General features: G+C 42.6%; 1 protein-coding gene across 2 annotated transcripts; it reads right to left on the bottom strand.

Annotated features, from left to right (window-relative positions):
* Nucleotides 1-1,429: 1,429 nt before the first annotated feature.
* MXD1 (MAX dimerization protein 1) lies at nt 1,430-26,055 on the bottom strand. 2 transcript variants are annotated; one of them, XR_006888602.1, is made up of 7 exons: nt 25,756-26,054; nt 24,917-25,016; nt 20,191-20,220; nt 7,269-7,383; nt 5,332-5,491; nt 4,819-5,062; nt 1,430-3,366 (listed from the first exon to the last, which is right to left on the bottom strand). XR_006888602.1 is itself a non-coding variant. In XM_046661068.1 (6 exons), exons 1-6 carry the CDS (start codon nt 25,826-25,828, stop codon nt 4,875-4,877), a joined length of 666 nt encoding a protein of 221 aa, XP_046517024.1. In that variant the 5' UTR covers nt 25,829-26,055; the 3' UTR covers nt 1,430-4,874. The 2 variants fall into 2 exon arrangements, 1 of the variants encoding a protein (XP_046517024.1); XM_046661068.1 differs by having other exon boundaries at nt 1,430-5,062; nt 25,756-26,055.
* Nucleotides 26,056-27,809: the final 1,754 nt, after the last annotated feature.

Consider the following 27,809-nt stretch of genomic DNA (forward strand, 5'->3'; position numbering starts at 1 on the left):
TTGTCATGCAGCCCGGCACGCTGCCCGCACGCTCAGAGGCATCACGGTGAAGAGTGAGCCAAGAGAGAGTGCGTGAGCAGGCGAAATGGGTAAGTGGAGCAGCTGGCACTGTTACTAATTCTGATCCACAAATGGGCTCAACTGGAGCCACACAGCTAAACTCTTTTCACAGGATCCAAGGGCTGAAAACTTTTGGCCAATGAAATTTTCCATAAAATTAAAAGAAAAAGAGAAATATGATTAATCCAGTTCTGTAAGTAAAAACCATGAAGTTTCAACTAGGGTACAAAATATCAGGCAGACCAAAATTTCTTTAATAATGAAATAATTTATTATTTAACGGTTGAACAGTACAGTTTACATATACACAGCAAAGATCCTCTAAAACACGTAATAGTTCTAAAAATGCATGTGCTAACTGTAGTAAAAAGCACCATTCTCTATGTCTTGACACAGGATTTACATTGGCGTCATATTTACATAAAGAAATAGACATCTGGAAACAGAATTTCATACTCTCTCATCTGCTGCTCCCTCTTTCGGCTGTGTTTACCACAAGGACGATGGCCCCCAACATTGGTGGTTAACGGTGATATTCCCAGAGCACCAATTCCAGGGACAAGGGGTAAAGGCAAGTTTGGTTCTCAGGTAGAAGCTAAAATGAAGAACGCTCCCTCTACCCCCTACCCCCAGAGAGAATAAGAAATCAAAAGTAAAAATGTGGATAAGTCTTAACATTGGGTGCCTAATTCTCATTTTATGCTTTTGAGAGAAGACAAAGATACTCAATTTCTTCAGCCGTTCAGTAGCTGACTCTAGCAGTGCCAGGCAATTATTTCTTCTTTCAGAAAGATATGGTATAAGAAAATCATCCATGTAATAAATATTAATGAACTCATGATAAATCACATATCGCACCCCCCCCCCCAGGTATTTCGAAAACAAAACATATCACAGTCTACAGAGATCTGATCATGCAGAATGAGAAAAACCACCTCATCTAAAAGGGTCTTTGGGTCATCTTCTCCTAGGAAGGATTTTTAAAATCGGGAGTAGCCAGCTACCTAAACATACTGCATCCAAGAGTTAGACAGAAAAAGAAGAGATTGACAGGCAGGAAACTCCTTGCAGCCTGGACTTCCTGGTGTTCACACGGGGCATGTAGAGGGGGAAGACAGAGAAACTCGGGGAAACAAGTTAAGAAGAAAGAAAAGACTGAGATCTGGGGGAATAATCAGATTATAAAGCACAATGAAAGTTGTATTCTTGCCAGTATAGGATGGTATAAAAACCTAAATAATAATGTGTGTATATATATACTTTTCAAAAATAAGTTTTCTCTCTAAAGGATGGGGGAGAGGCAAGAAGAACAAAGCCCACAAAATCCATTAGCGAAACCCAAGATATTGCTAGACAGTTATTTTGAACATCACAATCCTGCCCCATTTACACTTTTGTTTTTTTCACACCTCAGGATTTGCTCTTGGCCACTTAGGGATGGAGAAGAGAAGCCCACAGGAAACCCAGGTAAGGACCCTTGTTTCTTCTGAAAAAAGTTGAGGTTAAAGGAAAATGCCCACCTTAAAAAAACCAAACCCACTCACGTGGCTGACTGCAGGCTCAGGGCCTACTTAACGCTCAAGTCTGAACTGACACTGAAGTTATTTTAGTTTTGGGTTGATAAGGGAGAAGAATCTAGGTCCCGCTCAAATGTGATGCTCTTTGAATCACTATCTAGCACTAGGTCTGTGACTAGAGAAAGGAGGCAGCAGTCGCTCTCAGCACCTTGAAGGATTCAAGATCTCTGCTTAGAAAAGAAAACCAAAGCACAGACACCCTGGGAGCTTGGCCTGCTGTTCTAAGCCAACAGGCATGGAAAGCCACGTTTTCTGGGATGTTAACAGAAGCACACATATATATTTTCTCACTACAGGAAACTGGACCACATACTCTTCTTTCCCTATTTGCATTGCAATGGTATCAAGAAGAGTGTAGTTTAGATCTCCTTAGTTTTTTAAAATCAACTTTCACATAAAAATATGCATGTGCCTATATTTATACACATCTATAGTTACATACAATTGTCAAAGTCTTAAAGGCTGGGGTTTATATCTTTGCCCATCCCCTCCCCCCAACAACCCTAATAGAAAGGTTTTTCATTTTGCTTAAAAAAACCAAAACAACCAAAAAGACTGTATAGCTCTTAACAGTCACGCTGGTGGCTCAGTGAATGAGAGGACAGATTGGCGAATCAGGGCTGCCGATCAGCCACGGGGAAGGGGAGTAGCTGCCTTGGGCTGAGTTTGCTGGTCCTGAAGCTTACAGTTTTGGTTAGAGCCAGCCCTGCCTGGCATGCTGATTCGTCTACCTCGAACTGTGAAAGCAACGTCTCACCCTGGTGCCAGTTTATCACAAGTGCAGTAAAAATATAGAGATCTATCAAGTTCCACATTTATATATGCAATCAAATTGAAAAGGACCAGACAAACAGTGCAAAGGTCAAATAATGACTGTTTTATATTGGGACAGTACAGTTCATATTTCAACCAAAAGACAAAAATGCAGTTTAACTCAAAGGCACAACAATTAAAACACAGAAAATAATGACATCTCTCAGATGCCTTATTTCTAAATTAAACAAACAAATACACAAATTTTGTTCCCTTCCCTCCCCCAATGCAAGCCCACAAGCTTTTCCCAAAGTCTTGAGTTTCGATGCCGTACAGCATCCAGCATCATGGACTCGTGAGGCGCTTGAACGGAGCAATTACACAAAATGCTTGTGAGGTCTAGCGAATGGCATTCGAAAGGGACCTCAAAGTGCAGATATATCTATTCAAACGTGTTACAGGCTGAGCTGGCTCTTTGAACACTATCACTCTGCTTAAATTCAGGAAGCAGGCTTTAAAAATGCAAAAGGCATACAAGTTGTATTTCAGTGCAAATCTTCAGCTGGTAATTGGAAAAGATTCCAACAAGAAAAAAAATCCTTTGTGTCACCTGCCCCTCCCCCTACCCAAAGCTGAAATGAAAAAAAAAAACAGAACAAAACAAAAACAGAAGGAATTACAGATGACTTTGGAATCATTTAGGAATCCACTACTTCCAACTGAAACTTTTTTAATACATTAAAGAATCATTAAAAAGAAAAAACCCACAAAAGTAATCTCGCTTTGTTAGACTGCTCTTCATGCATGGAAGGAGCTCCCATGTGGAGTGCCTTAGAACTTTACGTTGGTTGTGTGGAAGGTGGAGGCGCTGGAGGAGTTGCGAGGCTGTGGCGTGCTAGAGACCGCAGGCCAGGGGGAGCACGCGGTGGCCGCCCGCTACTGGTTCAGCCGCTGAGCCCTTAAGGTTGCAGTGCGTCTGTGGATTTTAGGAATGTTCTCATCACTTTGTGACACATACTCTGTTTCAGCGTCACAGATTTTTACAAATGGTTCAAATTCAATGAAAAAGATTCGCTGGAGGCTGAAAACATCAAGACCTCAAAAATATGAATGCAAAAATATTAAGGGGAGTGAACCAATTTTGTAGATACCTACATACAAAGTTTCTAGAACATCTATAAAAAGCACAAAGTCATAAGAATTTATTTTCCATTACATTAGTTTATATAAAATGAATAAATAGTATTTATAGATTTAATGTGTGTTATATACATGTGCTCTGTTTTAGCTTAAATAAAAATGCTACACAGTGGGAGACCACTTAAGGGAGAAATCATAACCAAAAAGAAATCAGCCTTTTCCACTGTCAACCCAAAAGCCTCCGTAAAGAAGTTTCTGGGTGTGTCCAAAAACACTAAGGAGAGGGATTCCAGCACCATTGTACCATCCCCTCCTGTTCACCTGCAACAGAGAGAGTAGCAATGTGGACTTTTCCTTTCACTGAAGATGGACACTAGCTCAGCTAGTGCCAAAGCTCAGTTATTGCTGAGAGTTAAATAGGAAAATAGATTAGAACTGGACCAAATGTCACTTATTCGGAGAAAAAAAAAAAGAGAGGCATAATCACTTCGTGTTAAGTGGGAAATGGAGATCTCATTCATCTCTGAGGTAGGAAAAAAAAATGTTCCAGAGACAAGTAGCATAACAAACTTCCAGGGGAAAGTGTGCCTTGGGGGAGCAGTACACAGCGCGGTCCCAAGAACGTCGCACAAAAAGAGATTGTACCATTTTGTTTGTGAGAACAAACAAGGTTGGAACTTTGATAAGATGTGCAACCCCAAAGACATGCTATCAAGGTGTCAAGGTGTCCATCTTAAAGTGAGAATACTGCTCCCATCCCCGCGAGGCTCAGGGGACTTGGCGCGGGGTGTGGGGGGGGGTGTGTGGGGGTGTTTTCTGGAGGTATTCCTGACTCCTCACAGGGTGAGGTCCATGGTTAAGTGCTCTCAAATGCTGCTTTCGAAGCTTACTTTGGAGCGCTGAGATCAGGATCTCAACTTGAAAAGTTTGTTTCCTTCAGTTTCCTAAGCACAAGACACATTTGTACATTTCTGCTAGGCAAATAACACAGTAAGCCAGAAAACATTAAGAAAGGTCTGGTAGACTACACGGGGACAGGAAATAAAAGGGGAAATTGCTGAGATGTGAAAGTTGCTTATTCAGTCTAAGAATTCTTGGGTGCTTCAAATTGATTGGAATGTACAGTCTCTCAGAGACAAATTTTTATGGAGAAAGAGAAGCTAGTGGATGCAATCAGAAACCCACAATCCTAAGCACTTCCTTGGGAACTTTTACAAAGCTGATTTTGGTGAAGGTGGTACACTGAAGTTTACGTGCAAGGGAGTTGTGGGCGGGTCCAATACACTACCTAATCCGATCCAACAGGGAGAACCATCCGGGAGGCCGCGAAGGGACCACTCTCTCTTATAGACCAAGACGCGTCTTGTGATTGTCCTGGAGCTTTATTCTCTTGATGCTGGAGCTGGAGTAGCCCTCGTCACTGCCGAGGCTCTGCATGCTTGCCCGCTCATCAGAATCACTCACACTGCTGCTGCTCCAGTCCAGCTCCCCCGTGAGATAGTCTGTGCTTTCAACGTCCACATCAATTTCTTCTGTGGGGAGGACAAGAGAGAGAGACATGGGTGAAGGCATTCTTCAGAAAACTCAGGCTGAATCAAAGTGGCTCCAGTCGAGCCCTTCTTCGGATGCTGGTGCCTAACTGTTAAAAGGAAAGAGGGAGCTATTACTGGAGGTCACACTACCCAGCTTCTCTAAATCACGAGCAGGTTCTTAGCTCCTTCTCTGCCGCTGGCAGATGGGAGAGGGCAAGGGAGGGTGGGGGAAGCGGGAGGGTGGCCGAGGAGGCAGGGACAGGGCTCACCCCTGTCAGAGTCTGAGCGCTCTGAGGAGACTGTGGAGCCAATGCTGTCCATCCGTATCCTCTCGATGCCCAGCTTCTCCAGCTGCCTCTTCAGGTGTCGCTGCTCTCGCTGAAGCTGGTCTATTTGGTGAATGGCTTTTCTGTCACAATCTTCAAGTTTCTGCAAGTCAAAGAGGCAGTTGTTGGAGCCCACAGGAAGATTTCAAAATTGGCAATGACCCTGCATCCTCCTGTCTAGCAGTGGAATACCCAATCTTCCTCAGAAGCCATTTGGTGTGTCACTCATTTAGCTTCTTGCAGAGACAGGACATTGACCGGGCAGTGACTCCTATCTTCACCTAACTTCTTCAGCATTGACAATACTGTGGGTACCTGAACCGTCACAGGGATTCTGGGGGTGAACTCTGACACTCTAGCATCCTGGTACTCCTCAATTTTGATGTTGAAAAGACTGCAGGCAGCAGCCAAACCTGGTCTCCCCTGTCTGCGGCGGTGCCCTGAGCTCCTAATTTCTCTGAACAAGAGCATTGCATGTGACGGTAGCTTAAGAAACTCACTTCCATTTAAATGGATGTTTATCCAAGTACACATCCCAATAACATGAGCACTTTTTTGTGTCATGCGAAATCTCAATTAACTTCTGTTAGCAGGAAATAGTCCCTTTTGAAGTCTCGATTCCAAATTGTCCAACATAAGAGCTTAGAAAATACATTTCCATAGACCATTTGTTTTTACAAATCTGTCCTCTAGCTTCTCATATTCTTCAGATAATTAAGACTGTTTAATTGTGGTTATTTTGCTGTAAACAGAGGTACTTTTCCCCCCAGAATTGTCATGTACGCGGGCTACTAACCATAATTCAAGTGATATTTGTCCAATCATGACGATCTAAACATGCTCGACAGTTATCCTGGCTGCGGCTCCCAGAGTTTGAATACAACTCCCTTACCCTTTGCTATTCAAGCTACGTACTGAGTGCCAACTCTGTTTCAGACCCTCTGGGAGGTGCTGGGGATACGAGGTGAGCACAAATATCCAGTCCCCTTCCTGGTGGAGTGTACATTCTAATGATGGAGACAACCAAATAGTCATGCAAACCATGGTCAGATGTTAACTGTGACAAGTGCTGACAGAGAGATACCCAATAACAGGATCACTAGTCCCAGAAAGGAGGTGACCAAGTCGGGAAAGTTTCCCTGAGTTAGTGATACCTGTGCTGAGATCTGAAGGATGACAAGAAGTTAACTGGGTGAAGAAGGGAGGGGACAGCATACCAAATAGAGGGAGCAGCACGTACAAAGGCCCTGTGGTAAGAGAGCATGACAAGTTCAAGGAACTGAAAGAAGGGCTGGAGCAGAAAGGAGCGTATGGCACAAGATGCTGCTATATAGGCAGGTGAGGGCCAGTTCAGGCAGAGCCTGGGGCAGACCTGGTGACAGGGTATGTCCTGAGCCACAGAAGAATTTTAAACAGGGTGACACACTGATTTGAGCTTTAGAAGGATTGTTCTTGGGAAGCATGGAGATTAGCTTGGAGGGAGGCCAGAGGAATACAGGGAGGCCTCTGAGGACTTTACTGCAGCAGACAATGGTGAGGCGAAATGGAAGTAGACCAGGCTGTGAAATATTCAGGTCTTGGAGAAGACTTAGACACAGATAGCTAAGGAGCAAGAGTTATCAAGGCTGAGCCTGGGTTTCTGGCTTGTACAGTCAGATGGACAGCTGGATGGACCCTATAACTTCTGGTGCATATGGGTGAGCAATACTTCGTTGGATTCTGGACATGTTGAGTTTGGGGTACCTGTGATTCATTCACGAGGCAGGATGGAGGAGTTCACAGGAGAGGACTGTCGTGGAGGCATACATTTACTGTCCCTCATAACAGACAAACTCTTACTGGACAAATAAAGATAGAAGGTATCCCAAGGATACACTTACCTTTATGTGCAATTTGGCTTTTGTTAATAAACTCAGTGTAGTGTGTCGACTTGATTCAGGTCCAAGTGGCACCAGCCCCTTCAGCTTCTCCAGGCACAAGCGGAGATGGGCCCGTCTACAAAAACAAGATCAGAGCAGCATTTGAGAATTTCACAGTGGGCCAGAAGGCACCCTGGAAGAGCAAGTTCTAGAAGAGTGTGAAGTTGCCCAGGCCCAGTGATAGCAAATGCCACCAATGACCTCTGGTCAAATAAATATCTTTTGAAATTAGACAACCCTGGTGAAAATCAAGGAGAAGCAAAATCCAGAGTTTTCTAAAGTTGTCTCTACAGGTGTCGGGGTAGGGACTAATCTCTATTAGGCACATTTATCAAGTTATCTCCAGGTTTCTGGGTTATGATGTGACCCACAGAACATCCAAATTCAGAAAATAATGACATGCCAGGGTGAGAATCCTTTTAACCCAATACTTCTCTTTCAACACTCAGGACCACTAAATCGCTAGCCTATATTGTTGCTGTATATAGTATTTACAAATGTGAATGACATACACGTATGGTTATTCACTACAGCTTTATTTGTAATGGCCAAGATTGAAACAACCCAAGTAGGGACCATCAGTAGGGAATTGGTTAAATAAATTATGGTATATCCACATAGTGAGGGACTACACAGCTATGAAAAAAGAACGAGAATGTGCTCTACGTCTATTAGGAAAGTATATTGTTAAGTAAAGAAAAGCAAGATATCAAACCATGCATACAATATGCTATCTTTGGGTAAAAATAATTATCTATATTCACGGTTTCCTGTACCGCCATAAAGTCTGGAATGATACATAAGAAACTAGTGAACAGTGGCTGGGTAGAGAGAAGTCAGGGAATAGGGACAAGGCAAGGGGGGGAGTTTTTACTGAATAATTTGTTTTACTTTTGGTTTTTCAACCAGGTAAACTACTGCTATTCAGAAAATTGGATACAGTTTTTCAACATAAGGAAAAAGTCCATCATTGGTATTGCTATACCAACAAGCATGCTGGGCAGCTGGAGAGAACCACAGGGAGGTCTTGGAGCATGGCGGAATGGCGAATGGGACGGAGTGGGGAAGGGAGGAAGGCTGGTGAGGCAGAAGCTGCAGCGGCCCACGGAAGAGAGCGCCTCTAGCCACAGAGTGACCAGAAGCACAGGAGTCCGTAAAATTTCGGCAATTGATTACACTTAATTGAAACCTTGGTTTGGGCCTTCTTCTAGAACCTAGCAGATTCCATGAATGTGAGAAATGGCCAAGATTCAGTTTTTGCTTCAGCCCACCACCTCCTTAAAGCCTTTGCAGGTCCCTCTAGCCTGTGGTGACTCCTCATTTTCTGAATACTTTTTCTTTATACTACTCACTGGGAAGTCCACTGTTCTGCCTGAATTGTTTGGTATTTGTTACTTAACCATTCATTGTGAACTCCTTAGAAAGCTGGGGCTGCAGCTTAATCAGGGCTGTGTTCCCAGTGTCTGCCCCTCCCGCATGCTTAATAAATGTTTGCTGAATGGATTCTGTCATCTATCCAACTAGACTTAAGTTTCTTGAAGACAGAGTCCATCTCTATACCTTCAGCAGTGCTCAGGGTCCTGGGGGCCACTGTCCACAAACAACGACCTGGAGCAGAGCTCCTGGGAGCCTACCTTAAAGCTTAGTTCGCCCTTTTTGTCCCCCTCTTAAAAGCAAAAGTGCGGAATGCAGACCAAAAGAAGAAAACTGCTTCGGAAAACTCCAAGACACGTCAATATGCATGCTATTGACCGAGGAAGTCAATTCACCCCATTCATCTCAAGACTTCAGGATGTTGCCCCAAGGCAGATCTAACAAGTGGTGCATTAGACATCCTCCTGAGCCTCCTTTCTCAGCTGGCTCTTGACAGAGTTGCCCTAGACTCTCCAAGGGCTCTCTAGCCTTGACAAACTCGAGGAGCAAGCACTCACTCCTGAGCTGGGAAGACTTAACGGGACAAATGCCCTACTATTTTATAAGACTTCTCTTGCTCTGAAAACCTGTCCAGGTGGAATGGCCACAAGCAAGACTCATGCTAGAGTTTTCCTCCTCTCACTACTGCATGAGGGGAAAAAAAGCAGAAGCTGTGTGTGTAAAATGTACTTGTTCACCTTGGATGATAATACTCTTCAAAGAGAGCCATGAAAATAGCTCACGTTATTAGAAACACCATGAAAAAGTATAATTAGTCACTTAAACAGTTATCCAACTTATTTCTCACTATAAAGTTTATAGATTAATTTTCAAATTAGAAAAAAATTCAAAAATTAGAAGTAGACTTTTCAGCTTGCTTGTTATTTGCAAAGACTGCATGATTCAGAACAGTGTCATATTAGTCCTTTTACGATGTGGGTTTATCTACAGATATGAGTATGTACATTTTTTAGGAAGTTTGTCTACAGATAAAAATATAATAATGTCATCTTTCCATGCATCGTCATTTCTAGTTACACAAGGAGTCCAGCCCAGCAAGTACAATTTTCACTACCCAAATGTGAGTTCCCAAAGAACATTCCCAGTTGTGAAACTAGAAATAAGCAATTTGACTAATTTGAGCTCAGGATAATACATGTTCATTCAGCGTTTTCTGGCCTAGTTCTATGAAAATAGGACCAGAGCACTTTCTGGATTTTTGCAGAGATCCAAAGTCAACTTGTCTTTGGCAGTGCGGCCTTGGCTTTCTCCAGTGCCTCACTGCTCCAGCCTGATGGCTACCCACCTGCCATCTGCCTGCAGACACATCCCCAGGCTGGTGTCTGGGCCAACTACCGCGGAGGGATGAGGTATGTGAAGCAGGCTCAGTGCCATCACAGAGTAGTGAAATTCGATTCCTGAACCAGGTGAAAAAGCAAACAGAGCCCTCTATAATAGCTCCCACAGAGGACCCTCGACCCTGAGCCACATACGCTCCCTACCCTGGGATCTAGAATCCTTCAGCCAGCCCAGCACACGCATGGAGCACCCAGATCTGAAAGATGCAGTGAAGCACTTGTCTCAGCTCTCCCTCCTCAGTCCTAACTATTCCCCTGGCCAGGGCTCTCTTCCTCTAGGAGGGGCCTAGTGACCCATTTGAACCAGGTCTAACTCCCCTTTGAGGAACTAGCAGGGCTTTTGCCACATATCCTCAACAGGAAGCCACTCGATACCTTCACCTGACCCCTCCTTGAATCTCCTCCCATCACATCTTCTTCAGACAGTCCTCCTGTTGCCAAGAGCTGCCTCCCAGCTCCCCACCCCCAGCAGAAAAGCGTTGTGCCAAATCCTGGTTCCCTCGTGCCCCTGACTGTCTCTTCTTTTTGCGCTGATCCAACTGCTTTGTACCTAGGTCATGAACTTTGACAAACTTCACCTGCTGACTCTTCAGAAACAGCGCTTTCATTATTCTGGATGGACTGATATATCTTTGGTCTACAGTAGCATAAAGAAACCAATCTGTGATCTGAGCTGTAGTCAGTATGCTCAGAATCAAGTGTGGCCTATAACCAGTGATAACGAAATTAGGTACAAACTACAGTCTCTTCAGTAAGTTTTAAGTATCTCAAATTTTATTTATTTTTGTTTTTAATTATTTTTATATTCTGAATCTGTCAGTCACTATACAACCAAATAGTGTTAGTGATTCAGAGTGAAGGTCTGGGATCCTAGCTTTGCTGCTTACTCCCTGTGTGACCTTGAGCAAATTACTTTACTCCATGTAGCATCAGTGTCCTCAGCATAGAGGAAGGATGACAACACCAGAGAGGGCTGTTGTATTAACTGAGACAAGGTATGGAAGCCCCCGGCCAGAGTCTGACATGGAGGGCTCCATCTATGGGAGCAGTTATTATTCAATCCTACCTTCGTCTGTAGATGGGTAATTACCAGGAACAGACACAGATAATTACAGCACTATAATATTCCTTTTAAAATCAACAGGGAACTCAAGGTGTCTCACTGGGTAGATACAGGCTATCTGGTAAAATCCAATTCACTGAACTTTTCCTTAAAGAAAATGGTTATCTTTTACCATGAAAAGATTTAATGGAAAATCTAACCCATTTTCTATTGAAACACAGATCTTGCTAATGCTAAAGCTACCATTTTTTACGTTTAAAAAATTAGCAAGGATTTTATATATAAAGCTAATGCATGCAAAAGGACAGATTCCTTTGTGGCCACTCACATCATGTAGAGGTGGGGGTAGGAGGGGTGCCTCTGAAGCGCACCCGGGCCTGCCTCCTACCTCTCTACTGCACTAGCCAAAGGGAAATAAAAATAGCGGCAAATATGTATTGACCTTGGAAATCCAAGCACACCTCTGGATGCGCTGTCCATATCTAGAGAACCTAAAATATCTCACATACAATGGCAGGAAGAAAGCATAGCATATTTAGGAACAAACTTAAAACAGTTTCAAAGGATCTCTGGAAAGAAAAACTATAAAACTTTGTTGAGAGACATAAGAAAATCTGAATAAATGGGGAAAAGTAGCACATTCCTAGATATGAACCCTCAAAGTAAAAATGTCAATGTTACCCAAGCTTGCCTACAAATTTAACATAATTCCAAGAGAAAAATCCAAACAGTATTTGTTGATGATGGAAAATTAATCTAAACATCATCTAGAAGAATAAATGTGTGAGAGACTGCCAAAAGTTTTGAAAAAGAAGAATAATGAAGAGGAATGTGCTGTACCAGATAATAAATTGTATTACAAAGCTTCAATAATTAAAAACAATATATACTAATATAAGAATAGACAGACAAATCAAGTGAACAGAAGCAAAAATTCCCAGAAACAGAGCTAAGAATAGATAAGAATCCAGCATATAGTGGAGATAACACTGCAAATCCTTGAGGGAAGAATGGCTTATTCAGAAAATGGCAGGGGAGTAGGGAGGTTAACACCAAAATAAACTCCAAATATATTAAATATTTAAATATAAAATATATTCAGATATAGTTCTGTTGTTAGTCTTCCTTAACTCCTGTCAGCTATGAATGATGGAAAACTAAATATGCCAGTGCAGGAAGTCATTCCTGAAGGGGACTCGGGGCTGTCTGAGGCACCACCTCCTATCAGAGCTTTGGCACTGAGAGAAGGTACCTGGGCTAACCAGCGCGCTCTTAGACAATCCTGAAGGCTTCTCTTTTTATTTCTGCCTCCAGTCTCAAGGTTTCTTGAGTCTATCCATGTCTCTTTCCCAGGCTGGCAGATGTGTAAACTGGGGAAAAGATGCAGCAAAAAAGAGTAAGGCTATAGGCAGACTGTGCCATCTGAAGATAGTGCTCCTGAATTTACTCTGTTACCCCGATGTGCTCCCTGGCTTGGGGGTAGTCAAGACCAGGAATGGTGTTAAATCAGGTGTGAGTGCACCTGTGCGTGCATGCCTATGTGTCTGTGTTGTGGGGGACACATTGTTATCAGAGTTTACTCCTCTTTACTGAAGGGGTAACTGAACTCTCTCCTGGAGACTTTCACAGTAAAGTACACGACATATAAAAGAATTACAAGGTCAGAGCACACAGGCTGGAGCCAATGAAGAGGGCAGATAAGTAAGTTCACAGTAGAAATTTTGAACGTACACGTGGCTCTTGTATTCATTTACTCCAGCAGCATTTCTCAAAGGATTACCATGCACTGCTACCTTCCTAGGTGCTGGGGACATAATGTTGAGCAAGACTAAGTCCCTGCCTTGGAGGTACTCAAAATTTAGTTGGAGTGATCAAACATGTAAACAAATTATTGCAGAATTATTTATCTGAGCTACTTTCAGACCATGACAAATATCAGCTCCCACAGAAAGTTCTAGAATGCGCTCCCCTTTGCCCTGTACCAAACATATTCTTTCTTTTCCCTAATCTACATCTTGTTTGACTTAACTTCTCCGTGAAGATTTTCAAGCTTTCATAGCCTATCATAAGCCGTTTTTTCTTTCCAAATACATCACATTCCTTTATGTGCTACAGACCTCCTATGTATCTAACTGTTCTGTTTTCTTTCATCAACAAACAATGGAAGAGACCAAGTCTTCTATTTCATGTTAACCATTGGAGCCTAGAAACAACGCATCTGCAGATGCTGACCCAAGAGAAGACTCTGACATCTTTGGTAATTCATGTCTTTTTCTTTGAGAAACGTCCTACTTAAACATGAATCACTGTACCTCATTGAGTACTAGTTTTCATTAAAACTGAGCCTAAGATTATTAGTAAAGGAGAAAAAAAGAGCTACATAAACAATAACCTATTAACTCTAAGGTCTCAGCATTTTATCTCCTACCTTTCTGTGGACAGACTTAGCCAATTAAATAGCTTCACAAATCCTATAGGATAATTGGAGATTGAACAAAAATAATTTCAGATGTGGGTTTGTATGAGCTGTATAGTGAGAAAAAAAGGTTATTTAGTATAGAGTAAGGACAAATAAATCTTCTTAAAGAGTCAAAAATTATTCCCTAAAAGTTATTACAGGTCACAAGAGATCCTAACCTCCAGATTTTGGGTTGAGAACAAAGCCTTACAGGGTTACACAAAACAATCCAGGTGAAGACTATAAGTCATGCTTTGAGAAAAAAAGTACTCCCTTTTCTAAAATGATCCCTTTATAAACAATTTCCAAAAGCATCATTATTACCAACTTAATTGGAACCTTGGAAGGTTTTGAAGATTTCTCATAATTGTGATAGTAATCTTTGTAAAAAATACAAAGGTAGTTATATATGCTAGCTGAATGGGAACATAGCATTCAGTGAACAATGCAAAAATAGCAATTCATGGTGGTTACATTTTGAAGTTATAAAATCACTTCTCCGTTAAAAGTGTGAAATACATAAGTATACCACATTAATATTTCCTTTTAGAGCCCAATTTTAAAAAACACAAAATATATATTATTAGTAGTACTTGCTAGCTCTATCTCACCCTTTGACTACTAATGTCTATGACAAAAAAGTCAGGGAGTGCCCCCTATACTCCAGGTAGGGGACTGGAAATTGGTTGAATAACCAGCATATGTCTCTTGCCCAAGTTCCTACAAGTGCAGATGCCATCTACCCAAGAGGTACAGTCCAGGAAAGATGGATTCTAGCGGTACAAATCGGAGAGCTCCTCTACATCATCACCATAGACAAGATTTGCACACTGATACCTATATCCCTCTCTTTTGTAATAACAAGGCTGGGCCCTTAGCCCCATGTGGCAACAAAGCAACGTGGATTTGTTACAACATCCTAGAGTGAAATCTGAGTGTGGTCAAGGGAGTTCAGAAGCAGTAAGAGTGGTGCAATGCATACCACAACTCAGACCCAGGGCCAAAGTCAGGCCCCTTCCCATATAAGGAGCTTGGCCATTTGAAAAGCCAAAACCCAAAAGAAACAACTATAGGGACCTTTAATCAATTTGAATAGCCTGCCAGAAGAGACCTGACTGGAATGGTTTCTCATGCCAGACCAGATGCCACTGACACACTGTTTGACCAAACGAAAATAACAGCTTAGATCAAGCTGCTGAATCCTCCTCCCAGAGCACACGCAAAAATCTTTTGTCATGGGGTCAGAAGACTCTGGCAGAGGTAATCTTCTAGACCAGCTGCCTAATTCCAGCAAGGCCTGCATACGTACCATTCCAGAAAAATGAGTGTCTACTATCAAAGGAGATGCCAGAGCCTTCTTTTGAAAAAGAGTCCATTCTAGCACCTGACACCTGACCCACTGGCAGCAGCTTATATGCACTCATTCAATCTCCATTTGCTGAAGGGCTTATTGAAAGGCATTCAAACCAGAGGAATTCCCAGCTAAGAGAAGGAAACAGCAGACTTATCAATAAATGGCACATAATGACAAAAGATGAAAAGATTTCCTATTCCCCAACAATAATTAATTAGTAATTAAATGGGAAATCAATAGCAATTAAAAAATATATAAACCCAGAAATACTGTTTACAAGAAAAGCGCAAAACCTACATGGAAACGCTACAAAACTTTACTTAGAGACAGAAAAGAGATGTGAATAAATGAAGACACACTATAAATCCTGGAAAACAAGATCTAATACTTAAACATGAACTTTTTAAGGTTAACTTATAGTGGAATTATTTAATTTTGATTTTGAAAATCCCAAAAGAATTTTGGGTATAGGGAATTGATGGGTTGATTATAAAATTCATCAGGAAAAATAAACTGGTGAAAATGGCTAAGAACATGGTAAAATAAAAAAGAGAGGAAGAGGGAAGAGCAAAGATTTGCTTTACCAGATCCTGAAATGTACAATAAAACCTCAATGATTAAAACAATGTATATGGCACAGGAGGAGCAGATGGATCAGCGGAATGGAAGAATAAGTCTAGAAACAGACTTAGCCGTAAACAAGAATTTAGAATACAATGGAGGCAAGCAACTTCAAACAGTGAGAGAAGATTGATTCTGTAAAGGTAAATGACAAATGGGACAATTCTGTGATACACAAAGGGGTAATTTCTTTCATACATATCCTTTATATTATAGAATCTTTTCAAAATAAAGAAAAAGATAAACTGAAAAAATTGGGCAAAGGTTATTATATAATGGGCAATTCAAACACACACACACACTGTCAAAGATTTGAAAATTGTTCAGCTGTGCTAGAAATAAAAGAAATGCAAATTAAAACAAGTTGTCTGCGTGTTTTTGTTTTTTACTTATCAAATTCATAAAGGTCTTAATTATAAAATCAACTTGTAAAGGTATAAGGAAAACATGGCCTCTAACCTGCCTGATGGGCAATCCAGCAGTCAACATCAAAAACCCTAACAATGTGGATACCATTAATTCCACACTATAAATTTACCCTAAGGAAATAATTACGATGTTTGACAGAGATTTATCTACAAAGTAGTTTAAGGAAGGCTTGTTTATATTAGCAAAATGCTGGAAAGAATCTAAAATGGAGGACTGGTTAGATGAGTTATGGCACATCCATATGATGTAATACTGGGCGTTCACCAAAAGTAATGCTAGAAAAGGAGATTTGGCGACGCTGGAAAATGTTCATAACATACCTTGAAAAGATTGAGATTATTTACCATATGATCCCATGTTGATTAAAAAAAAAGTATGCACAAAAGTCTAGACAGATACAGAACTTAGCAGGAGTGTCAGCTGTTGTTACCACTGCAAGTTCTATTCTAGGTGATGTTTATATTCTTTGTGTCTGAACTTTCCAATTTTCTACACTAAACTATATTTTAAAAGTTATTTTCCAAAAACAACTGGAAAGATACATTTCAAAGTTCCGCTGGTTTCCTCTGGCTGCTAGAATTATGGATGATCTAATTTTTAGTATGACTTTCTATATTTCTCAAAATTTTCTACAAGATTAGTTTCTAAAAAAGAAATACCACACACTCACCAAGGGTGTTTCCTCAGGAGGCTAGACCCACAAAATTAGTTAAAATGCAGAGAAGCACAGGCTGAGTAACAGACTCTAATATCTAGAGTGACACTACACTGAGCCTTCCACCCAGGGGCTTGGTCTCCGTCGGGCTCCGTATTCCCAGCACCTCGCACATGGCATCGATGGTGCCCCACTGAGGCCTGTCTGTTGAATGGAAAATACCGCCACCACCACCTCCTCCCATCTCCGCCATTCTAGAAGTCTTTCCTTTTATCTTCCCACCGATGCCAAGATTATTAAAATGGTAGTGTTGAGTACAAAATCCTCATAGTGGAGTCCTGATGAACACCAATTATTCAGAATCTCTAAAGTGCCACAGAAAAGGTTTCTGTGTAAAAAAAGCTAACCCAAGTATAATCAACTCTGCAATATCAAAGAGAAAAACATTCCCATCATTAGAAGCTGTTCTCCTAAGTTGCTTTTTTTTGTTTTTTGAGAGCCATACCAATCTTATTATGTGATGTTTTAAGGTAAAAAATGGCTAATGTGTATCAGCATTTAGCAAAGCGATGTTCTTTTACAGGATTCAGCTACCAAAACGAGGGGGACTACAAGAGCAGCTGTTCAACTGACCTCAAAAGACTAAAATCTTAAGCATCCACACCAAGAAGGGAGAAGAGTCCGACAACTTTAACCTCCCCTCCGGAGCTACAGCAACCAATGCTTGGTTAAATTAAGTAAACTTGACTCCTTACTTCCTTCTCTTCTGTTCACACGCTTTAGACTAGAGAAAGAATTATCAAGACCTTAAAAGACCAAATTCTAAAAAAGAAAGGGCAGTAAGGAAACTAGATAACTAACCCTTCAATGAGCAGAAGTTGACTGGTCATACAGAGGCAGTCTGAATGATAAGCAGCTTGCCCAGTAGCAACTTCCAATCCAGTTTTCCAGAATCTTTGCCTCCATAGCCTCCTGTGCATACCATCTTAGCGCTTAGTGAATTAACTGAAACTGTCTTTGCGTCTTTCTCAATTAGACAAACTACGTTTCTCTAGAATGGGAGCCATCTAACTTAATACTCTAGTGTGAACTCATTAATACCAAGTACTGGGCACAAGTTCTTGGAGTACTGCAGGCAGAAAACATCCCTGAACTGCTAAAATAAATGATAAAACTGACATTCTGTGGCATTCTTGCAGACGGGAAAGGCACAAAGCTGCAGTAAGCCTACGAGCCCCTACTTGAAGGGATGAAATTTTAATAGGAAGAAAAATACATGCCTAAGTAAAATATTAGAAGGGAGAAGGAGAGTTAGAAGACTTTTCAGCAGAAACAGTCCCAGTTTACCCAGTTCACCCCAAAGGCAGAAAAATGGGAAAGAATCTAAAGATGAGAAAGAGAAACCACACCTGACTACCTTTCTACCTTCAGAAGAAAGAGTTTTGAGTTTCCAGTTCATGGTATGTAAATCCCTAAGTGTAAAGGAAGCTCTGACTTAGAATATGGTCACATTCATGGAGAGATTAAAAGGGAAGAGGGAGGGATGGGGAGAAGCACATGTGCAGTGAGGCACACTCAACCCCCTACACACAAACACACATACACGTGCGCACACACGATATTTCACAGTGGAGTAATGCTAAATGTTTGCCCTGCTCCAATATTTTCCTTCCTAGTAAGGGTCTGGTCTGTCCTTTCACTGTTAGGCTTCCTCTTCAAAGGGGGTTTACATGAAATAACCACATGTATTTACTGAGCCATCATTACACATCATCATCTTGTTCATGCAGGGCACCGAGAAAGCCACTCAATCTGGATGGGTAGCCTGTATTTCAAATTGATGGGAGCTCAGAGACCAGAATGAGGCTTGTTCAATGGTTCTCAGCCCTGCTGCACATGAGAATCACCTGGGGAGCTTTTAAAACAATACTAGTGCAGAGTCTCAACCCAAACCAATTAAATCAGAATTGCTAGGGGTGAGGTCTGGGCATTGGATTTTTTGTTGTTTTTTTAAAGCTCCACAAAGAATTATCATTAATTTTTTTCAGCATGGTAAAAGCAAGTGGTTATGTTTTTCTAAAAAAAGTCTTCACTAGAGATAGAAGCAGATTTGCTTTAAAATACTCCATGGAGAGGGGTGGTTTTGATTATACAAGATTGGCAAAATGTTGATAATTGTTCACGCTGCGTGACGGACACATGTGAGTTGATTACATTATTCAGTCTACTTTTGCATATTTGAAAAATTCTATAAAATTTTTAAAATAAAATCAGCAGAAATAAAAATGTGTTCTCTTTCCCCAAATATATGTGTATAATATATTTAACATTAAAAATATATATTTTTAAGAGTGGGCCTGGGCTAACATCTGTTGCCAATCTTCTTTTTTTCTTTTTTTTTTTTGAGGAAGATTAGCCCTGAGCTAACTACTGCCAATCCTCCTCGTTTTGCTGAGGAAGACCGGCCCTGAGCTAACGTCCATGCCCATCTTCCTCTTCTTTAGACGTGGGATGCCTACCACAGCATGGCTTTTGCCAAGAGGTGCCATGTCTGCACCCAGGATCCGAACTGGTGAACCCCAGGCCACCGAGAAGCAGAAGGTGTGAACTTAACTGCTGCACCACCTGGCCGGCCCCTCTTCTTTTTTTTCTTCTTCTTCTCCCCAAAGCCCCCCAGTACATAGTTGTATATTTTCTAGTTGTATGTCCTTCTAGTTCTCCTATGTGGGACGCTCAGCATGGTTTGATGAGCAGTGCTAGGTCCGTGCCCAGGATCTGAACCAGCAAAACCCTGGGCCACTGAAGCAGAGCACGTGAACTTAACCACTCGGCCACAGGCCTGGCCCTTATAAAAATATTTTTTAAAACATTAAAGGCTTTGCAAGCAATCCTAATATCCAACTAGAGTTGAGAACCATTAGGCTACACCACTGAAGGATGGGAAAACTTGATTTGGAAAGCAAAGATTTAAGTAAGCAGCAAGAGGTAATCCAGGTGAGAGAGATCAACTCAGGCTGACGGCGAGATGGAGCCCAGTGAGGTGCAGGCCTCCTCTACTGGGCCACCATCTCCAATTTCTCCTATGTACATATTTACCTGAATTTTGAGAATCTTTATTCACAAGTAAACTATAAACACACATAGGTATGTATGTGTATGTGTATATATCTGTGTGTGTATAAGACTTAAGACAGCACTGCCAATTATATTCAGTAGCATGTAATTTTTTAAAAACACTACTTGTGGAAACAATGTCCATGACCTAAAATGCTTTGGCCTGTGGAACAGTCACACAGAAAGGCATTCCTCAGGAGGAGCAGACTGCAGGGGTGAGAGTTGGGGTGTGGTCTTTGGAACTGGGGAGCCCTTCACCTACCTAAGTGATTTACGGGCAGTGCTGCTTAGACGGCCCTGAGCGAACTCTTAACTCAGGTGCTACTTGTGGGAGGAGTCAAGAAGAGCAACCAAGTCTCAACTCAATGAATAGAGAATGCATCAAAACTCCCCCATCTCCCAAAAATCCCCAACTCACCTATTCTTCTCCATTTCATTGTGAGTTGATCTGAAAGAGGAAACAATAAGAAAAGAGTAAGATTATTCTTGTCTTAAAGGACTACTTCAACACCTACGCAATTATTTTAACTTCTTTCTCTCCAAAGTTGGTAGCAGAAGACAGGGAAAGGGAGAAAAACTCCCTGGGCTCTACTAAAGAAATTAGTTGCTTTGGGGAGTTAGAGAAACGTAAAAAAAATATCTAAAACAGAGTTTAAGAAGTGACAAACTAAGAGGCATGCATTCCCTAGTGGAAAAGTAATCCATTTTAAGAAAGGAAAAAGGGTCTATTTCTACAGAGAGAAAAACAGCTGCACAATGCGATGTGGATTAGGGTTATATAATCCCACCAGCTTCCTTCAGGCTGAGGGTAGAACAGTGCAGGTGGCACCCCTACCCCAGCCCTGTAGTTTTCTCTGTGCGTAGTATACACCAAAATTTTATGCTAAGTTGTTTGACTATAGGATAGTTTTAAATGAATAAAAGTAACCTCTCTTGCCTCAATCTCTCTACTCCCTGAAGTAACTGTTGAAGAGCTACCAAATGATTTCAGGAAGGGGCTTCTAAAACTCAGCCCAACAGAAAGCTGACAGACTGGTTAAGGCAGCACTGAGGGTGAAATCTGAAGTCCAGCCTTGCCACTGACTAGCCCTGTGGAAGAAATGAAATTCTTTACTATTCCGTCCTGGGTTAACCCCTCTGTAAAATGGGAATAAAAATTATTGCCAATTATCTACTGAACAAGCATGGAGCAATGAGGCAGCAACTGTAAAAGTGATTAGAGAGCCTTGGATGAAAGCTGTAGTGGATGTGAAATCATATTATTAGCAGGTTTATAGCTGACCTTGAACATAAGGTCGGGTCTAAGAATTTATGGACAGGTTTCCACAGAAGTCACAAGAAGTCAGTCTATGTGGTCACTTCAGTGTCTTCCTCACACAACTCCTCCCTAACAAGTTATAAAATAAACTTGAGGAACCTCCCAGCATTATAAAGGAGCTGAATCTTGACCTTTCTTATGGAAAGTCTCTGGAATCTAACCAGTACAGGAGACTATCACCTGGCTCAGGTCATGAATTCTGTGGGGCCATAATGGAAAGCTTACTGGGCCTAGGAGATAAATTCTCACAGTAATCATGGAAGAACACTACTTCCGTGAATGCTCAGTTACTCCTTTAGGTGGGGGGTGAGGGGGTACTGCCACCAAGTTCATTCACACCAGAGACTGGGGTGGGTGAGAGTGTGTATGTGGCGGGGAATATTCCTGAAAAATTTCCAACACAGCACTAAAACTTCTCTTCCACAAGGCTCTTGAGATACCAATTTTTATTCACGAGGAAAAACAATAATGACGATATTTTAAGTTTTAGAATATTTGTTTTCTAGATAAAGGACATGTGAACCTTTTAAAACTGGTTAATTTACAAGCTTTAAATCGATTCACTTGGTTATCCCTCAGCATTCTTCAGTTACATTTTTCTGAAGGTTTACTTCCTGCAATGGCGAGCAGGATATCATGGTTAACAAGAATCTGGCCTGCAACCACAAATCTTTGGCTTTAAAGTGCGTGGCATTTTAGTTTTAACAGGGAATAACAAGTTCAAAGTCTCACAGATTTTTTGAATGGACGAAAGTATACGACAACAGCTGGTCAAGATTCCCCCATTTAACCACAGACAGGGACCATCCGTGGAAGGTGGTGGCATAGGGGAGGGTGGATATTTGAAAAGAACATGGTCTCTGATTATAGAAAATAACAGCACACAGGGTACCCTTACCCAAAATTTCTGGAAGATACATATAAAAATATTCTGAATCCCCAACAAAAACTGTTTAACAAATTCCATAAGAGGCACAACTCCTTCCAAACTTTGAACAGAGTTTTAGAAACTACAGATCTTATTTGATTGCTTAAGAGTGTTGAACACATGGTGATTTTTACAAGGAGACTTATACCTAATGGCTAGGGCATTTGAAGTGCATTTGGTTTACTGAAACTGAGTTTGTCTTTAATGAAAAGCAGGCCTTTCAAAAAATGACCAGTTCAGAGATTGCTTGCCAATTCTGTTGATGGGTAAACATTTATATTTTTAATTAAAGCATTATAAGAATACGTAGACATCTTGCGTCAAAATTACTTTCTATGTGATTACTGACAAGATTTGATAATTCTGGAATCACTGATAAAGGTCGAATGTCACCCATTAAAAAGATAACTGACAAAAAGATAACTAAGCCAAACTACCGAGTATCTGAGAATAGGAAAAGTCCTTGGGTTCAAAAAGACTCCCCATGTCAGGTCAGCTATATAGCCACTGTCTCATAAAAGAACTGAGTGGCAGGTCCTGAACTTCCTCTTTCAAGGAGTGCCAAAGTCTGCTTTACCAATTTAACAAAACATACTTTTAAAAACTCTGGATTTCAATTATAAATAATCAGTAACTGATTTCAAAAATCAGCAGGAAAGAAAAAAAGATTCCATCTCCCTGTATTCCAGTAGTTCCCTGGATGACTCCAAAATAATCAATACTCATAATTTCATTTGTTTTTGTTGTTTTTTTTTTAAACAAGCAACCAGAGAAACTTACGATTTGCATTTTTAGTTCCCAAGAAGTTTGATATCTGGCTAAATCTTTTTACCGTCCAAGGAAAAGTACAGTACTGACTCTACAAGCAAAGAGCACAGCGTTTCAATCCGAATTAACAAGAATAAATGTTCTCCAGGGGTTACCCAAACCAGCAGTCATCTCTCCATGGCCCTTACTTCAGTTCAAAATCCTGGCCATACCTGGCCTTAGATAGAAGTCTGATTCAGATCTAGGTGTCAAACTGCACTCTCTGGGGAGATGTCTCACTGCGCAGGGATGGGTCATTCCAAACATGTCAGGAAGGAAGTGATCACATTTAAACAAAACAGCCCGCTCTTGCTTCACTTGTTTGCTTCGTGCCATCTCCAGGTTTAATCATGGTCTCTCAGAGATCCTTGCACCACTGACGATATCAGGCTAACCCATATTAGTCAAGAATATGGGCAAGTGTGATAGTCTCCTGTCTTTAACCATGGAAAGCAAACCAAACTCATTAACAGAAGTAATAGAACTTTTCCCAAAATTAGGAGTTGCAGCCATTTTTCAGTTATAATCCTGGATATTAAAGAGAGGAGAAAGAATCTGTTTCTTGGTTTGAAATTCTCAACGATCATTATTTTTCTTTCCTAATCACCTTTTGGGACCAAGCTACTTCTCTTCAACAATACCCCTTCTTTTCCTCTCCCTACTAATGAACATCCACTCCACAACTTTCCTTGTGAAACTTCAGGAAAAATAAAGCGCTAAGGATTAAGCCTTGACTATTAATATGGACAATTCCTTTCAAATCATGAGTGGACAAGAGTAAAAGCGACAAAAAACCCAAAATACTTTTATTCCAAAAGGGAGGAAAACTTTTCCAGAAAAATAACCCAAAAGGCTTCAAAGTTCTTCCAAACAACAGTTAAAAAATTAATAGTGTAACAAACTGTAACAGAGCTAAATTATTTTATACCATTGCATAATACAAGTCAGTATTAACATCCTTCTTAAAGGCCCTTAGTACCCATGCACACATCTACTGGCTGCCACTTTCAGGTAATGCTAAAGAAGAGCGGGAAAGGAAAAACCACGAGGTAATTAATTACCAGGTTCATCCTTCCCGTGCCTTCCTATTCAAGAGCTCAGCACTTGAGCGCGGCTCACATCCTGTGGTTCTACCAGCACTAAGGACAAGAGGGTGAATCAAGGACAGAAGAGGCAGCCAGAACATGTGAGTTTTAGGTTTAAGTGGGAACCTTCTGGCTTGTAGTGGTCTGTATTATGCCACAGAGGCTAACCAGATACAGTTACTTGCAGAGAGCTATTCATGAGGATAGGAAAGGGGTAAGGATTCTAAATCAGTGATGAAAATACCAATGATTTTAATTAACTGGGATGAAAGGTATAATTGAATGGATCTAATAAAACAGATTTCCTAGCTAACGTATTTTAAGGGTAAAGATGGGGAAAATGGGGCAATCGCATTAATGGAGTACTCATGTACCAGGAACTATGTTCAGGGCTTTAATATGGGATTTCACTGACCATTAACCAAACACTTCCCAGTGAGATTCACGGATTTAAAGAACTAAAAGGTGAACATAATAGGGTTGTGGCAGATTAATATTTTAATACTATATGTTCCTCCATCACCAAAGAGGCAGGTTTTAACCTCATGTCAAATAGGAAATTCTACACCTATGCCAAGTCAGATACTTTAACATGTTTATAAAATCTTCACTATGAAAAGTAACAGAAATGGATAATGTCCAGTATTCGCAATTATAGAAAACTTGCCCTGAATCTGCAATTTCTGAAGGCAAAATATTGTCACTGTTGCTAATCTCACTTGAAGTTTTCAGATTTTTGTTCCAAAAGGGAAGAAAAGCAAAATTAAATTGAAAAAAAAGTTCATAAAGAAATGTAAAACATTTCCATTTCTCTTTTCTCTTCAGTCCCCCCCTCAACCCAAAGGGAAGGGCTGCTTCCTCCAATGGCTTAAGACCATGTGTGCAAGACTCAATCCTGATCGCCACTTAATTTACAGGGTTATAACACAACGGGCAACTTCCACCCTGCAGTTTGTGTCATCTGCAGGAGCATCTAAAAGAGAAAGAGAAATATTTACCAAATTACCTGCTACTGCTGTTGTTCTTCTTGGATTTGTTCCTCCGTTTTAAGGCATCTCTGTCCTTGTTATTGTATGGTAACATGGAGGCATAACCATGTTCAGCTTCTAGAAAACCGGAGGATCCAGTTAATGAATGAGCCCAGAGCATTCAATACTCTCTCCCCGCCACAGTATTTCCTTTTTAAAATTTATTTTTCCTTAAACGAATATTGTGGAAACAATTAAACGGAGCAAGGCGGAATTCTCAGAACAATGATTGTTTTTTTTAATTGTGTGAATGCCCTCAGTTCGGAGCAGGTGTAAGGAGCACTCCAGCTGCTCATTGTTGAGAAAGACACAGCAAGTCGCCGAGCTCACGGAGCCCGGGTTTCCCACTGGCGACGTCCAGCAGGTTGGTGTGTGTTAAGTGGGACCAGCCTCAGGCGAAGGTGCGGGGCAAACACCGAGGGTTGGGGGGTGAGGGGTGGGCAGGGGAAGCGCTGCTCCTCCGGCTGGGAGACGGGGCGCCCGGCCCAGCTGGGGGCCGCCGGGACGAGCCCCGATGAGGTAAACCAAGGGCCTGGCTGAGGGGGCCCCGGGCATCCCACCGCGACGGGGTGGGGAGGGGCGGCGCTCGGGACCCCGGGGCGCAGCGGCCCCTTCTCCACCCCCATTCATTGCCTTCGAGGCAGCGGCGGCCTCCCTTCGGACCGCGCGTGGGGAGAGCTGGAGGGGTTGGGAGCGCTCGCGGTCGCGCTCTCCGCGTCTCCAACTACCCCCGGAGCGGCTAGGCGCCCGGACCCGCGGCCGGTCCCTCAGAGCCTCCGGCCCCGGCTCGGGCCGGACCTCTCCCGTCCCCGTGCACCTCTCTCCCGCCGCTCCAGGTAGTCGGCCGCCTCCAGCAGCATCTGGATGTTCATCCGAACCGCCGTCGCCATTCTGCACCGGGGGCCGGAGCCACGGGACCAACCCCCACTGCCCACAGGTTCGCCGCCGCCGGACACCTGCGCCCCGCTGTGGACCCCGCGGAGCTCGCTTGAGAGAGCCTCTCTGGAGACCACGCTCGCGGGAAGGGAAGGGGGCCGGTGAGCTGGCCACCGCCGACACCGTGACAGATCCGGAGATGAGCAGCCGCCGCCACCGCCGCGGAGTGTTTATCCCCGACTCACCATCCCCCCGCCCCCAGCCCCTTCTCTTGACAGGCCCGCTCCGGCTGCGTTCCTCATTGGGCACCTTAAAGAATGCCCCGCCCCTGGCCTTGTCCGATTGGGGGAGGGCATCAGGACCCCGCCCCCAGGGTCCGCTCCTCTCACTCGTTGGCCACGCTTGACAAGGTCCGGGCTCCACCCCCTCTTTCCAATTGGTGACAGGATTCGCAACTCCGCCTCTTGCTCCCTCCCTGTTTTCCATTGGTTCTATACCGACAACCAGGCCCACTTTGACTTTGTTAGTATTGGTCAAGAGCTACAGAAAGCGAGCCACTTCGCCTGCCTCCCATTGGTGGAGCCTTCTGAAACCTCCCAGTACGATGACGTCACCTTTCTGCAGGCCCGGCGAGCCCTGAGTGGCTGGTGGCCACTCCTCCTCCCCGGACCTTGGCATTGGCTGGGAGGGCAGACCCGGGTGCCGGGCGGCGCTGATTCTCCGGCCGCCGCGGAGCTCGGCTTCACCCGGCGTGGACCTGTTGCCGGGACCTGTCTCCGGGGAAAAGTTCCGGGAGCTGCCGGGAGTCTCTCGAGTGGAAGGCTGGCCCCGAGCGTCGCCTGAGCGCTCTGCCCCGCTCGGGTTCGAGGCCGGAGCCCTGGGTCTGGCGGCCGCGGCTCCAGGCTTCCCGGGAACCGGGTGGCTGAGGGCCCCGCCGCGAATCCCCCTGAAGGGAGAGCGGCGCCGGCAGCCAGCGGGCGCCACGTGGCTGTGGGGCTTGAGGGAAAAGCCTGGCTAGTATTAAACGCTCGCCGCCCAGCGCTTTCTCTCCTCAGAAAGCGCTAGAATCGGGCGGCTGTATAGAGCACTGAGCTCGCCAAAGGCACTCCCGTCCCTCCCCCGAGTGCTGGCACAGTTACTTTCTCACGAGAGTGGGTTTTAAAAGCTCGGAAACCTCCCGTACCAACAGAATGACGTTGAATCCCGAGATTCTTTGACACAAATCTCTTTCAGAGTCTTGTCGTCTTCTCGTTTTAAATGAAAACATTCAAAGAAATACTTCCTTTTCAAGACGTCTTTAAAAATGGTGTTTGTGTGGGGGGTGGTACCAATATAAACGTATATAGAACTGAAAAGTTTAAGGATTGTTCCCTAAGCCTATCAATATTTTTGAGATGAAAGCTATCTCGACACCCAAGTTACATTGTTAATACGTTGACATCTCCATTTTAAAAAGTAGTAACAAGTGTCTTGGTAAATTGAGAGTCCTGAATATAGAAATGAATAAAGCTCGCACATATTTCACAAAGATTTTTTTAAAGTTTATTGTTGACAATATATGACAATAATAGCTTAATCTGGTAATTCACTTATATTATCTCTAATCCTGAATATAACCCCATTAGGTAGGTTATTACATTTTGCTCATGAGGAAACTGAGGCCCAGAGAAGCTAAATGGCCATCCATTCCACAAGAGATGGAAACTGAAACTAGATGTGTCTCACGCCCAGCCGGTGCTACCAATGTCCCACTGCTAGTTGTGCTAAAAAACAAGACAGTTAAGAAATGGATTTCCAGATTGAGTTACAAAACACCGACACTCAAACACAAGGGAAAAAGAAAGAAAAACGTACATAATGGGAAATTTTTAAACGTGTCCTTTTTAATAGTTGACAAATCACTAAAATTAAGAAAACTCAATAGAATTAATAAGTAGAATAAACGTAGTAAACCATGCCTGATATATGGGAAACATATTTTCTGGTTTTAATGGT

The sequence above is a fragment of the Equus quagga genome, chromosome 5 (genome assembly GCF_021613505.1).
Source record: "Equus quagga isolate Etosha38 chromosome 5, UCLA_HA_Equagga_1.0, whole genome shotgun sequence".
Classification (NCBI taxonomy): domain Eukaryota; kingdom Metazoa; phylum Chordata; class Mammalia; order Perissodactyla; family Equidae; genus Equus; species Equus quagga.

Excerpts from the sequence above, each read along its gene's own strand:
- MXD1 (XM_046661068.1), bottom strand. The coding sequence starts at position 25,828 with ATGGCGACGGCGGTTCGGATGAACATCCAGATGCTGCTGGAGGCGGCC. Across the intron at positions 20,221-24,916 it reads AAGAACAACAGCAGTAGCAG|ATCAACTCACAATGAAATGG; the intron begins GTAATTTGGTAA and ends TTCCTCTTTCAG. Across the intron at positions 5,063-5,331 it reads GCGCTCAGACTCTGACAGGG|AAGAAATTGATGTGGACGTT; the intron begins GTGAGCCCTGTC and ends TCCTCCCCACAG.